Genomic DNA, 13422 nt, shown 5'->3' on the forward strand with positions numbered 1-13422 from the left:
CCATCTTCCCAACATGTGGCTCCTCGCCTCCACTGCTTTGCACATGTTGTTTCTTCTGTCTGAAATCCTATCCAACTCTGCTTCTTCTCCTGGTGAACTTGAAGGCATCCTTCCAGTGTTGGCGTGGGAAGCTTTCTCAGATACCCTAGTTTGAGCTGAACATCCTTTTTGTGCTCCCAAAATTCTTTCTTCTTACTTCAAAACGCCATATGGAGCATACTGAACCATAATTGCTTATTTACAGTCATTCATTTATTCATTCAGTAAATGTTTATTGAGTGCCTATGATGTGTCAGGTGCTGTGCTAGGTGGAGAGATTATGTCTCACTGTAATAGAAGGTCCTGCCCTCTTGGAGATCATATTCTTACCATCTCTCCTTTATAATCCCAACACCTAGCCCAATACCTTGGCCCACTGGGGTGCTCAGTAAAGTTTGGAGGCCATTACCAAGTATTCTTGGCATAGAAATGTATTCTTTCAGAAAACTCTCCACTTCACACAGCAGGTGGAATAGAGTAAGGTAGAGAAATACAAATTCCAGATTTTGAAGGAATAATTAAAGTTTCATTCTGAGTGAAAAGAAGTTAAAATGAGCCAACAGTAATGTAGGCAGAGATTTCCATAAACTAATGACCCCCAATGTTTTGGGGAACTCTGGATGCCAGGCCAGCAGGATTATCTGGCAATGAGGAACTGGTACCAGCAACTGGGGACCAGGACATGGGTCTGCTGAACTGGGAAGAATTGTTCCCTTTGGCATCTGAAGGGTCAGGCACAGTTACCTTCCCCCAGTGATGGGCTTTGAAGAATGAGGAGGGCAATCTAAGTGGCAAGAGCCGAGGCAGGGCAGGGACAGTGAAGGGGTGGGGGGACCCTTCGCAGCCAGAGTCCTGAGAGGGTCACTCCCCACTCTGCACGGTCTCCCTGGCTTCCCACTCTGGCAGTACTTCTGGTGCAAACTCGTCAGAGATCTGTGATGATGGGGCCAGTGGGCCAGTAGTTCTGTCCTGAATTTAAATAACATACACCCTGTTCTCTCCCCCAAAGAAATAAGGCAAGAGTTTGAAAAATGACTAGACATACTGTAGTCTTTAAATGATCACCATCTTTAAAAAGACATTGATAATCAGATAAGGGAAGTCCAGCATAGGAGAAAGAGCCCCAGCTGTGGATTTGAGGGTGTGAATATCAGCTAAATTGCTGAAGACCATTAAAGAACATAGCATTTAGGTAAGACCAGGGTTCTGGTCTCAGACTGCATTGATTCTTGTTTCCACTTATCTACCATGAGACCTTGGCCAGGTCACTTCACCTCCCAAATCTCAGTTATGTGACCCTCATGGGATTGTTTTGAGGGTTAAGTAAGCATTAAGATTCGTTCTAGCATTTAACACATTGTCCAGAAAGTAATAAGCACTCAATCAATTTTAACTTTATTATGACTATTAACAATGAGGTCTTAGACAAGTTAAGTAATGCCTCTAAGCCTCAGTTTCTACATCTGTAAAATGAGTTGGTAATCGTCAACCATCAAACCACTGTGGGGGCTGAAGGAGAGAGTTCTTGGTGCCCAGAGGTGCTCTATTGTTTGTAATTCTCTCTGCTTTCTGTGTGGGTAGTTAATTCCTTCTGATTTTAGACATATTTTAGGGAGCCCATTTTTTTCATACTGTAATACCTTAGTATAAGACTATACTCCTCCCTTCCCCCACCCCAACTCCACCCTGGATAATTCCAGCTTAAAATAATTTATCTGACCAGTATCCTGGTATGTGGAGATGATTGTGGTTACATCTGGCTTTGTGTTTGGAATCTGCCAGGCTCCAGAAAACCCAGATTTGGGGGCTTAGTCACCTCCTTCCAGATGTCCAGGAAAGCCACCATCAGGGAGCAAGGAGCAGGGTGACTTGGGGAGTAGACATCTACTTCTCTCAGGGGCTCTTCTGGATACTGGACAGGGCTCCTGTGAGCCCCATTCACTGTCTGGGATGCCCTCCCTGCCCCACAGGCAAGGGGACATCTTCCCAGCATCAGGCTCAGATTCCAGCTCACCATGGAAACAGAGGAAATCCAACCCTGGTCCTGGCCCCTGGCCTCTCCAGCTCCTTGGCTGGAGACCCTACAGGCTCCTGACTGTGGTGGTTTCCACCGTGAAGGGCGTGTGACTCACTGCCAGTCCATCTGCTTTGACCTCAGTTTTCAGTTCCTTCCTTTGTATGAGAAATCAGATCATCTGTACTTGCAATGGAAAGATTTCATGTATAGTGAGATGGCAGCTCCAAGTTCACGGCTGAGGATGGTTGAACCACTGGGAGTTGCGAGGTGCAGGGACAGCAGGCAGAGCCTGCTGCACAGCGAGAGCTGCCCTGTTTAACCAGACATTTTATGTTGGGGTCAACCAGCAAATGCAGTAGGAAAGGTGGAGCCCGGAGAACCAGAGAGCTAATGACAGAGAATCTGATGAGCTGTGCAATTATGGGATGCTCAGCACTAACGCAGTCCAAACCGTAAGGAGCCACAGTCCCCGGGCTCCAAAACTGAGAAGAACATCTCATTATGTGGCGGCACAGTGACGGCGGCTGGGAGTGGACCGGCTTGTGGCAGGGCTGTGCCGGGTTCACCAGGCCTGCTCTCCTCTCTGGGAAGGTGTGGGGCCTCTTTGAGGGACCCCTCTGTAGGGCATAGACCCCACTTCCGCTGTGGCCTCGTGTATCCCACTTGTCATCGTGCATCACCATGAAACCAAGCAAAATGAAAACTAACTCCTTCCTGGATGGGTTTCCTATCTCAGTCAGGGCAGCACCAGTCACACAGACCAGAGGCCCAGGAGCCAGCCTTGCTCCTTTCCCTCCTTCACCCTCGTATCTTCTCATCTCCCTCCCAGACCACCCACTTCTTCCTTTCCCATGTCACTGCCTTAGTTCAGCCTTCTGTCCTCTCTCTGCTGTATAACCATCATTTCCCGACAGGTCACCCTCCTGTATGGTATTTAACTCACTCCAGTCCATTTTCTACTGAGTCTCTGCACAGTTGTGTCACTGCCCTGCTCTAAAATGTTTTGAGTGTCTCTAAATTGCCTTCAGGATTAAATCCAAATCCCTAATCATGGTATTCAAGGTCTTTGATCAACTGGTCCCTGTCTCTCTCCTTAGGCCCCTTCCTGGCCACCCCTCATAGGCCCCTGATGCTTGATTCCAGTGAAACTTCTGGTTGTATTACTATTTTTATGTCTCTAGGCATTTTTGTATCTATGTGGAAGTCCTTCTGTCCTTGTCATCCTGGCCAACTCCTCTCCTCTAAGAACCAGGGCAAATGTCATTTCCTTTGTGTACATATTCCCAGGCGAAGTCAGGCCCTCTGTCTCCTGTGATCCCAGACTCTCCTGCTCACAGCTTCTTGCTGGCAGCGTGGTGTTTAGTCGATACGAGGAGAGGCTCTGGGCTCTAGAGCGTGGGTCTGAGTGATGGCTCCACCACTTACCCACCATATGACCTCTCCCGACAGAAGTCTCCTTGTCTGTAAACGGGGGTAATAACAGTCTTCTCTCCCAGGGCTGTGGAGAGGATTAAGGAGTAGTATATTGAGAAGGCTTAGAACACTGCCTGGCTCATTGCTGGAACTCAACACATCAGCTACTGTTGTAACTGTGACCAGATTGGATTCTTGGTGCTTTCTTGCCTGTTCGGGGTCTTGCCTGAGCTGTGTGAGCACTGGGATTTTCTCCTGTTCAGGTTTGTCCTCAGCTCCTAGAACAGGCTGGCGCTGAGAATGCACACAGAAAACACCAGGACATCAGGATGCATGTACTGGCTGCAGGACCTGGTGGGACAGGCAGCCTCTCTGGCCTCTGCATCTGGGGCTCTTTTGAAGCCAAAGCCTAAGGATGCCTGGAGTCCGCCCACAAATGGGGACAGAGGATTCTTGGTCAGAGCCTGAGGCTGGGGATGGAGCGAGAGTGTGGTAGAGGAAGAGGGTCTAAGTGCTGGGGGCTGGAGGCTGGAGGCTGATGGAGTCTATGGCAACGGTGTAGACCCGCTCTTGGAAACCCTCTAGCGGTGACTTCTGGACTCTCACCTGCCTTTTCCAGAATCCCGCAGAGGTACCAGGATGGCGACTGACATGTAGGATATGTGAATTCTCCTAAATGTTCCACTTTGGCAAATGAAAATACTCTCCTTAAAGTAAAGAGGAAAGACAAAGCTAAACCCTCTTTAGTCTACACATCAGGTCCTGTGTTACAGCCGTGAAACTTGAGGGCAAGCAACGACTCAGCTCAGGCATGTGAGAATGCATTTATATCTTTACCTGACAGTACTAAACATGCCATCTGGGCAGAGCACGGCCTTTCATAATGCAGTTTAGAGTGGCATTTAAGGACAAGGGGTCTAGAGTCTGATGGGCTGGGTTCCGAGCCAAACTTTGCCACTTACAAGCTGGGTGATATCAGATAGTTCATGTAAACCTCTGTAAGCTTCAGTTTCCTCATTTGTAAAGATAAGATGATTATAGTGCCCTGCTCTCAGGGTCACTGTGAGAACTGCATGAAGCCATCTCCTTGATAGTTGGCACAGGGCTCAGCCTCAATAAATGTTAGCAGTAATGATTATGGAGCTTATCACAATAACCCGATGAGACGGTACAGCGGTACAGGTCATTGTTATTCCCATTTGATAGATTTTTAAACTTAATTCAGTTCCATAAATAGACACTGAGCATTTTCACTGTATCGGGCCCAGTGCGAGGGGAAGGATGCAGGGTAGGCCTGGTAGAGAGAAGCCCTGCCCTGCTTAAGGTCTAGCAGATAAACAGGTAGTTAAATAATTGAGACCTGTGTCATGATGGGGGAAAGACAGGGTGGTCCAGACACATGGGACACATGGGACGTAAGCTCATCTAGGAGTCAGAGACACCTGCTTCAGGAGAGACATTTAGTCCAAGATTCCAAGGATACGTAGGCATCAGCAAGGTGAAGAGGAGATGGGGAGAGAGGGATCAGAATCTGCAAAGGCTGGGAGGCTGGAAGTCTCAGCAGAGGTACTTGAAAGAACTTGGTGAGGCTGAGACAATGGTTTGGGAATGAGGGGGAGAGCAGGTCAGGGAACTGAGGCTCAGAGAGGGCAAGCGTCACATGCAAGGGCACACAGCTATTAAGAGGTGAAAGTGGGATGAGGACAGAGTGATGGATCCTCATCAGGTGTTCTTACCGTGAGTAGCATCATGCCGGCTCTCGTATGTATACTGACAATGCGCGTACACACACGTATCCTTTTTAGAGTTTCAAAAGTAAGTTTTTCCTGAGTTAACGGAAGGCCAGGGAGTACTAATAGTGTCTTCAAAATGCCAGAGTTTGATAAAGTTAACAAGACGGGTTGCTCCTGAGTCATCAGAGAGGAGGCAGCTGTGAAATGTGCACATGAAATTGGCTCCCTGGACTGGAAACCGTCACCTGGAGCCAAATTCATGTTCCCTGCCCTTCTGAAACAGAAATGACAGCACACTCATGGGTGCTGGACAGTCTGGGAAGGTAGCCAAGGCACAGGCTCTGGAGGCAGGCGGACCTGGATTGAGATCTAGACCCAGTCATTGATGAGCTGTAGGAAGCTTTCTGAGCCTCACTTTTTCCTGTAAGACAGGGGATAATAGATAGCATTCTGTAACTGCAAGACAGATACTGTACCGGCAAGCACTTGATACGCGCCTGGCATGCAGAAGGTACCCAAAAAATTTTTCCTTTATAGCATGCTTGGAACTATGCTAGATTTTTAAAATATTGATTTGTTAGAGTCTCCAAATCTCTTCCCTACCTTCAAGTCCTTCTATAGATTGCTGGAAGCCAAAACCTGGAGAAATGGACAGGACAGAGTGACTATAATGCCATTATATCCATAGGGGATAATCCATATCCCCTTCACAAATTACTCCCAGGTATTAGCTTCGAGGTGTATTAGTGGGCCAGCACTCCTGGGAATATCTGAAAAGTAGGAGCATCTCTCTTACCGTGTTATACTGGACAGTTCAATTAACCGAAAATGTTATGGAACACATATGTCAAAAGGGGTAGGATGAATAATGAAAATGGGGATTTCTGGGTAGTGATCTGAAAACTCTTTCCAGTGCTGCAGCTTGGAGCAGAGGGTCACTGCAGGGAACATGGAGAGACAGCGGCCATCCCCAGCACAATAGGTGATGCAGGAAATATCATGCAGGTTCATCGAAGGAGAGATTACTTCCTTCCTGGTTCTGGCATTGCACGCATGGGTCCACCACAAGTTAGGAGCATGGCTGCGGTGAGCTGTCCAACACCATGTGCTGGGGAAGGCTCTACCCTTAAAATGTGAGCTACAAGTGGTGAGGGACAGAGATGGAGAACTGTCTGCCCCTTTCACAAAAGCCTCAAAGCATAAAAAGGCCTGTAATGCAGCTCAGCGTGGCTCAGAAGCAGGGCAATGAAAACACTGGAAGATTTGAACATAATCAGAGAAGCAACATTTCCTTTGGTCTCAGCTGGCTGGGTTTCACCAGTTCACCAGTGCCTTAGTGAAGAGAGGTGGGAAGTTAATCTCCTAACCATACTGTAAATTATTTATAGCTTGTTGCATAAATAATTATGCTTACATTAACTGTTCAATAAACAGTTTATAGTTCACTGCATAGCAGAGGTTAAGTCATTCTAAATTCATCTGTGTGTAGTATTTATAAAGCCCTTAGTGAGAGAGCCTTCCAGGTTGGGTTGTAGAATGGCGTAGGGGCCAGGTGGACCCAGCTGATGACAAGGTCCCTCGGATGTCTCGGGAGGCATCCTGCTGTTTACTCGGAGTGAAACCCCAGAGGGCCTGCAGTGGCTTTCAGGGCCCTCTAGGATCTAGCCTGAGTCCCTTCTCACTCCTACTGATCTTTCTCTTGCTCCACTCCATTCTGGCCGCACTTATCTCTGTACTGTTTCTCCAGCACCCAGGCTGACTCCCACAGAAGGCCTTTGCACCATCTTTTCCCTCTGCCCCGAACGCTCAGTACCCGTACATCAGCATGGTTGGTTTTCTCTGAAGCATTCCCTCACAGCTTACCTTCTCAATGAGTCCTACCCTGACCCATTATTTGAAGTGGCTTCTCCCTCCCTGCCTCTCACATGAACAGTCTTGTCCCCACTTACTCTAACTCTTCTTTTGAATGGAAATTATCTGGTTTTAACATACTAGGCACTGTTAAATCTATTACATTTATTACTATTGTCTGTTTTCCCTGCTGTAATGTACCTTTCATGGGGCAGGGATGTTTGTTGGCTTTGTTCACTCTGTACCCCAAGCAGCTGGAACAGTTCCCGGCACAAAGTAGGCACTAAGGAAATATTGACTGAATGAATATTCAGGGTGGAATGTGTGAGGGTATGTGGGTCACACACTCTGCGTGCAGTCTGGGAGGCCCTGGAAGTTTGGGGAATGAAGTTCGATGGGAGGGCAGTCCAGTGAGAGGGATGGGCCTTCTTCAAAAGAAGAGACAGTGGGCCCATCAGACTCAACAAGTCTCAAGCTGAACCCACCTTCCTGTCTTCTGAACTGGTTTCTCCTGTCCATTCATCTGCTTGAGTCAAACATTTGGGTCACATCTTTGACTAATCCCTGTTGTTCATCATCCATCTGAATTGGTATCCAAGTCCTATCGATTTTATCTTAATTATTCTTGAGTGATTGTCTTCCAACACCACTGTTGCCACAGAAATCAGGACTCCTTCTCATCTTATTCTTGAACGTCATTTGGCTGAATAGAACATCCTTGGTTTCTTTTCATATCGAATATTTTAAATGTGTTACTCTACTTTTTTTCTGGTATAAAGGATTGCTCTAAGAAAGTTATCATAGCATAATTTCCTGTCCCTTATAAGTAATGTGCACTTATTTCTAGATGTGCAAAGGATTTTCTTTTTTTCTTTTTAAAAGTCCAATAATCTTACTAGAATATGCCTTGTATGCTTGTTTTCATATAGGTAGTATACTCGGTATATATCATTTTTCTTAAAAATTTAAGCTCATTTTGTAATGGTTATTGAAATATTGAAACAGTAATTTATAGTTTCCTTCTGTTTTTGAGTACATTCTCTTGGCATTTTCTCATCATAGCAATATTATTCTTCTCTTTATTCTCTTTCCAAAATAACTATGCATGGGATGATACTTCAATAAATTTTTTTTGCTCATTTGTAAGTGAAATTAGTTTGCATAAACTTTTAGAGGGAGGTAGGGTTCAGGAAATCTGTTCTAACTTCATAGAGCTCTGTCTTCTTTTGTTGTTGTGTAGGGTTCAAAAATATAATGATCTGCTTTCTAAGTTTCCTAGCTCTGTTCTGTCCCTCACATTGGTCTGAACATCTCTTCCTTCTGTCTCTATTATCTCTGTCCTTCTCAATTTCGATTTTACTCACAAAAGTTTCTTCTTAATGTGGTGCTTTGTTGTAGAAGAGATTCCTGTTGGGTCAGTTTTGAGAGTTCAGAGTACGTGCCTTGCACTCACCTCATTGGAGAGGCAAACCCCTGCTAATTTCAGTTACTATTCTCAAATTGTCACACTGTGCTTTCCAGTAAATACCCAGTGGCTACATTGGGGTTCTCCTTTCCCATGTTCTCCAGATGCCACCTTATTGTTTCCTTCTTCTTCCTCTCATACAGATGATACCGAGCAGTCTTGTAGCTGCAGGTGGTTTGCCCCCCCCCCACCCCTTGTATTTTGAGGTTTGTAGGAATGCTTTATCATCTAGTTTTGCTGTAAATATTATCCATGGGGTTTTGGCCTTGTTATCTAGTTGCTCTGTAAGTTTTTATATGGGGAATTGGAGTGATTGAAAAACTATGCTGCCACTACTCTCATCTTTCCAGAATTCTTCCTTATTTCTCTCACTTTTAAGTAACTAAGTTCTGATGTTACCAGCTGCTTTAATTCAAATCACTCCAGAAATAACTAACACATACAATATTGTCTATCAGGCATTATTCTAAGCAAATATTTACATACATTTGTATACATATGTGTGTGTGTGAATATATACATTCATATATTCATATATTCACTTCATTTAATAATCACAAAAAGCCTAGGAGTTAGGTACTATTATCATTCCCTTTTGCCATTGAGGAAGAGGAAACTGAAATACAAAGAGGCTTTCCCAAAGTTGTAGTTAGCAAGTGGCAGACTAGGATTTAATCCAGGCAATCTAGCTCCAGGGTTATGCTCTGAGGGGAGCACTGGTACCCAACAGAAGCCACATGATGCCCAGAAGACCCAGTGTCATGCCTGGCTCTGATGCCGGCACAGTGGTACCTAGAAGATGCAGCAGTAAGAGAAGAAGCAGTGACTATGACAGTCAGAGATGTCTAGTAGAGATCAGACAGCATGACATTACCCAGAAGGAAAGGCAGCCATGCTGGGTGGACCTGGCAGGACCTGGCAACTAGAATTATACCTAGTGTAAGGCTGCTAAAGGAAGAAAAGATGACAGAATTATCCAATGCTGCCTTGTGGTTGACTGAACCAGTCTTTTTTGGGGGGGAAATATATATATGAGATGAACTCTAGGAACTCCTAGAAATACTTGACACTATGGTACATCGTGTTAAGATGAGAATGAGGGTGGGCTATATTTGTTTATGTCTGTTTATCTCTTAGACAGTGTGAGCTTCCTAAGGGCAAGTGTCACCAGCACAAAGCCTGGCACATGATCAGCATCTGTAGTGTTTCATTGAATTGACCAGGGATTGTTTTAAACCTTATCAAACTGGTTGAGAATATTTTATGTTACAGGCATCATGTGGGGACAGGCACTTCCTATGGGAGCTCAGACCTCCCTTCAGCCACTTCTCCAAGGCTTAGCTATATACCTCCACACCTCACTGGAAAACCATTTGCCTGAAATTTCTGAGAATTGGGATAATGGTTGCTAAGGGTCCAAGCTGTACCCAACCAGAGCATTGCTTGGTGGAATATAGGAATGTTTGAACAATGCCTTTTACAAAGGTCTCTCTGATTCTGCTGACACCTGTTTTAAGTATTTCTATTCAAAACAAAAAAGTTTATTATCATGTCTTTTGTGGTATCTAGTTACTTACCCAACCTCAAATTTTAACCACAGGGAAAAAATTATCGCAAGGAGCTGACCTATGCTTTTTCTGACATCCAAGTCAAAGACAGAGTCCACATCTTCTGAAGTATAGCCCCAGAAGAGAGGAAGGGGTGAGTTCAGGGATTCCAATCCATGTGCCAGGTCAGGGCACTCATGCTCATCTTGCATGACACACTGCAAGTTCTGGAAATATTTTCATCTGGCATGGCAAGGCTCACAATCCGTTTCCCAGGTGGCCTCTGGCTTACTTGATTCAATTAAGTATATGTTGACACCTGCTATATGTCAGGCCCTGTGCTGAGTGCTCGTGATGCTGAGATAAATCAGACAGTGCCTGCCCTTGAGGAGATCTCAAAGTCTGGTGGACAAGAGAGACAGGTGGAGAAACCATTTAGTATGTCCAGTATGCACATAGTCTATGAAATCAGGCTGCCTACATGGAGTTCTGGCTCTCTTAAGTCATGTAAGTCTTCTGCACCTCTGTATTCTCATCCGTAAAGTGGAGACAATAAGAGTATTCACTTAATCAGGTTACTGTGAGAATAAAATACTACATGATAATTGTACAGTCCTGGGGTCCAATAAATATTAATTGTTATTACTGGTGGATTTTGTCTATTTTCCCTTTCCCTGTGACCTCAGAGCTGCTTTTCATCCAATTCTCTATTACTTATTTGTTTTTTAGCTAAACACAATTATATTATTATCCCGATGGTTTAGTTGTAACTAGGGCAGCTTGGGTGCAAAGCAAGCTGGGCAAAGTCAGGCTTCATAGGTATACACATGCCTTGAGCATCAACCCATTTTGCCCTCCACCTGCTGGTGGGCCAGAACCTCCGACGTCCTCCCTTCCCTGGTCAGAGCTGGCCTTGGACCTAAGTGGGATGAGCCACTGAGCGGGGTCAGGAGGAGGCAGGGGTCCATGGGCTTACTACTCTGCTCGTTTATTCTTCTCTGTATGTTTGGTTGCTGCTGGGGGAGAAAGAGGAGGTAACTGTTTAAACAATCTCTAGAAATAGAAGTTATTTTAAGCTCATTCTTAAAGAAAACCAGATTCTGCTTTCCCCACAGGCGCCCCTTGTCTGTCCTCATCTCTGAGGCTGTCACCCTGGAAGGCAGCTCCTGGAACTGCACGGCCGGGAGTGGGTTTGGCCTGAAAGCAGCAATTACATCTCTGGGGCCCGTGATCCTGGTCCTGCCGCTACCCAGAGCTTTAGGCAGAGCCAGTGGCTCATAGTTTTCCTTCATCTTCCTGTTGCTGATAAGCAGCCCCTGAAGTTCTTTCTTGGGAAAATGGCCCTGCATATCTCCCTGTGTTAAGGCATCTTATCTTGCTCTCTGCTCTTCTTCATCTTTTTTGAGGGGCAGGCAGAATGAGAAGCAGTAAAGCATAGCAGTTAAGAGTAAACTCTGGAACCAGAGAGACTAGGGTTTCAATCTCAGCGCTACTGCTTTTTACCTGGGTGATTTTACTTCTCTGCCTCTCAGTTTCCTCATCTGTAAAATGGGGATGATAATAAGACCCAACTCAGACAGTTGTCCTGAGTAGATCAAATAATTCATGTAAAGCACTTAGCACAGTGCTCAGCACATGGAATGTGCTCACTAAATTCTAGCCTCTATTATAATTATTAGAGGTGCTAAAGTGTTGCATATGGGGAAAGGCAGCAAAGAGAATGAACATTTTTGAGCATCTCCTTTGTGCTATGCACTGTCCTAGGCCCTTTACGTTCACCATTTAATTTAATGCTTCCATCAACTCATTGTGGAAGGTTCTATCATTATCTCTGTTTTACAGGTGAAGAAATTGAAGCTCAGAGAGGTTAAGAAACTTACTCAAAAGACTAATGTATGTTGTGAGAGTCAGGATACTGGTTATTCTGGCTGGGGAGTGTCCAGAAGGGGGTGCAAGGGAGACTTCTGGGATGCTGCTAATATTCTATTTCTTTATCTGGTTCCTGGATACAAGGGTGTGTTGACCTTATGAAAATTCATCGAACTGCAGCTTGATATTATGATTTGTTCACTTTTATATACATATGTTATTTCAATAAAAATATCAGAAAAAGGAGAAAAAAAAAGGCAGCAGCAGTGGCAGCCTGCCTTCAATTACACAGATTATGAGCAGCAGAGCCAGCTCTTTCTACCCCTACGTGCAGACGTGCAAACCTTGTTGGCCTGGGCCTCCGGAAGCTCCTCTTATGCTCAAGGCCTTTACCGGATAAGCGGTTCTGTCCTGAGGAAGCTCTGGTTCAAGGCCTGTTCAGGCAATTAAGGAGGGAGCGGGATCTTCCTGAGCCAGTCTGAGGGCCTGACCGCCAGAGGGAGGCCTCCCTGAGGTAGCTAAGCATAGAAGGCGCAGGTCCAAGAGGCTGGCCTGGGATCCAGCCCTTGCTGGGCTCTAGGGCAGCTGATGGGGTCGACTGAAGGCAAAGCCAGCTAGGCTTGCACTGTTTCTTCCCCCGAGAGGACAACTTCCATCCCCTAGCCCAACTGGGGACCATCTGTCCTTCCGCCTCAGGCTCCTTAGCCAGGTTTCTCCTTCCCATCCACTGGAGCTTTGATGCTCTAAGGCAGAGGTCCCCAAGCCCCGGGCTGTGGACTGGTACTGGTCCGCGGCCTGTTAGGAACCGGGCCGCAGAGCAGGAGGTGAGCAGCGAGCAAGCGAAGCTTCATCTGCCACTCTCCATCGCTCGCGTTACCGCCTGAACCAGACCCCACACACCGAGCCCCACCACCAGTCCCTAGAACAATTGTCTTCCACAAAACCGGTCCCTGGTGCCCAAAAGGTTGGGGACCGCTGCTCTAAGGCTTCTTTCTGAGGGGCTTATGACACAAAGTCAGAGAGACAGACCGTCTCAGCCCATGCTTCTGGTTGGGGAAGAAGCAAGTGATGTCAGATTCTTTCTGGCGAGTTGGGGTAGAAAACCCTCAGGCTTGTCTTCTGGACTCCACCTCCCTGCCGAACCTCATCTTTTTAAAAGAAACTTAAAAAAAATTTTGTAAGTAGTTTTGGATTTACAGAAAGTTGCAAAGATAGTGCACGGTGTTTCTATATACCCCATACCCAGTTCCTCTGATTAATGTCTAATAGCAGCTTGGTACATTTGCCACAACTAAGGAAGCAGCGTTGGTGCTTTACTATTGACTGATTTCCAGACTTTATTCGGATTTCACTAGTTTTTCCACGAGTGTCCTCTTTTGTTTCAGGATTCCATCCAGGACATCCTGTTACATGTCGTCATCGTCACGTCTCCTTAGTCTCCTCTGGTATGTGACAGTTTCTCGGTCTCCCCTTGTATTTGATGACCTT

The 13422-nt window shown here is 45.8% G+C and overlaps 1 protein-coding gene across 8 annotated transcripts in view; it reads left to right on the forward strand.

The window, feature by feature from the left end:
* The window catches only part of INSC (INSC spindle orientation adaptor protein), a 128896-nt gene that overhangs the window by 46111 nt on the left and 69363 nt on the right, over positions 1-13422 (forward strand). For 7 of the 8 annotated variants that reach the window (XM_068555128.1, XM_068555135.1, XM_068555130.1 and 4 more), the window contains exon 3: positions 13320-13379. The exons of the other annotated variant lie outside the window; for it this stretch is intronic. In XM_068555128.1, the coding sequence (XP_068411229.1) occupies positions 13320-13379 (60 nt within the window). The remainder of the gene's footprint in view (positions 1-13319; positions 13380-13422) is intronic. 8 annotated transcript variants of the gene reach the window in all.

The sequence above is a fragment of the Eschrichtius robustus genome, chromosome 11 (assembly GCF_028021215.1).
Source record: "Eschrichtius robustus isolate mEscRob2 chromosome 11, mEscRob2.pri, whole genome shotgun sequence".
Taxonomy (NCBI): Eukaryota; Metazoa; Chordata; class Mammalia; order Artiodactyla; family Eschrichtiidae; genus Eschrichtius; species Eschrichtius robustus.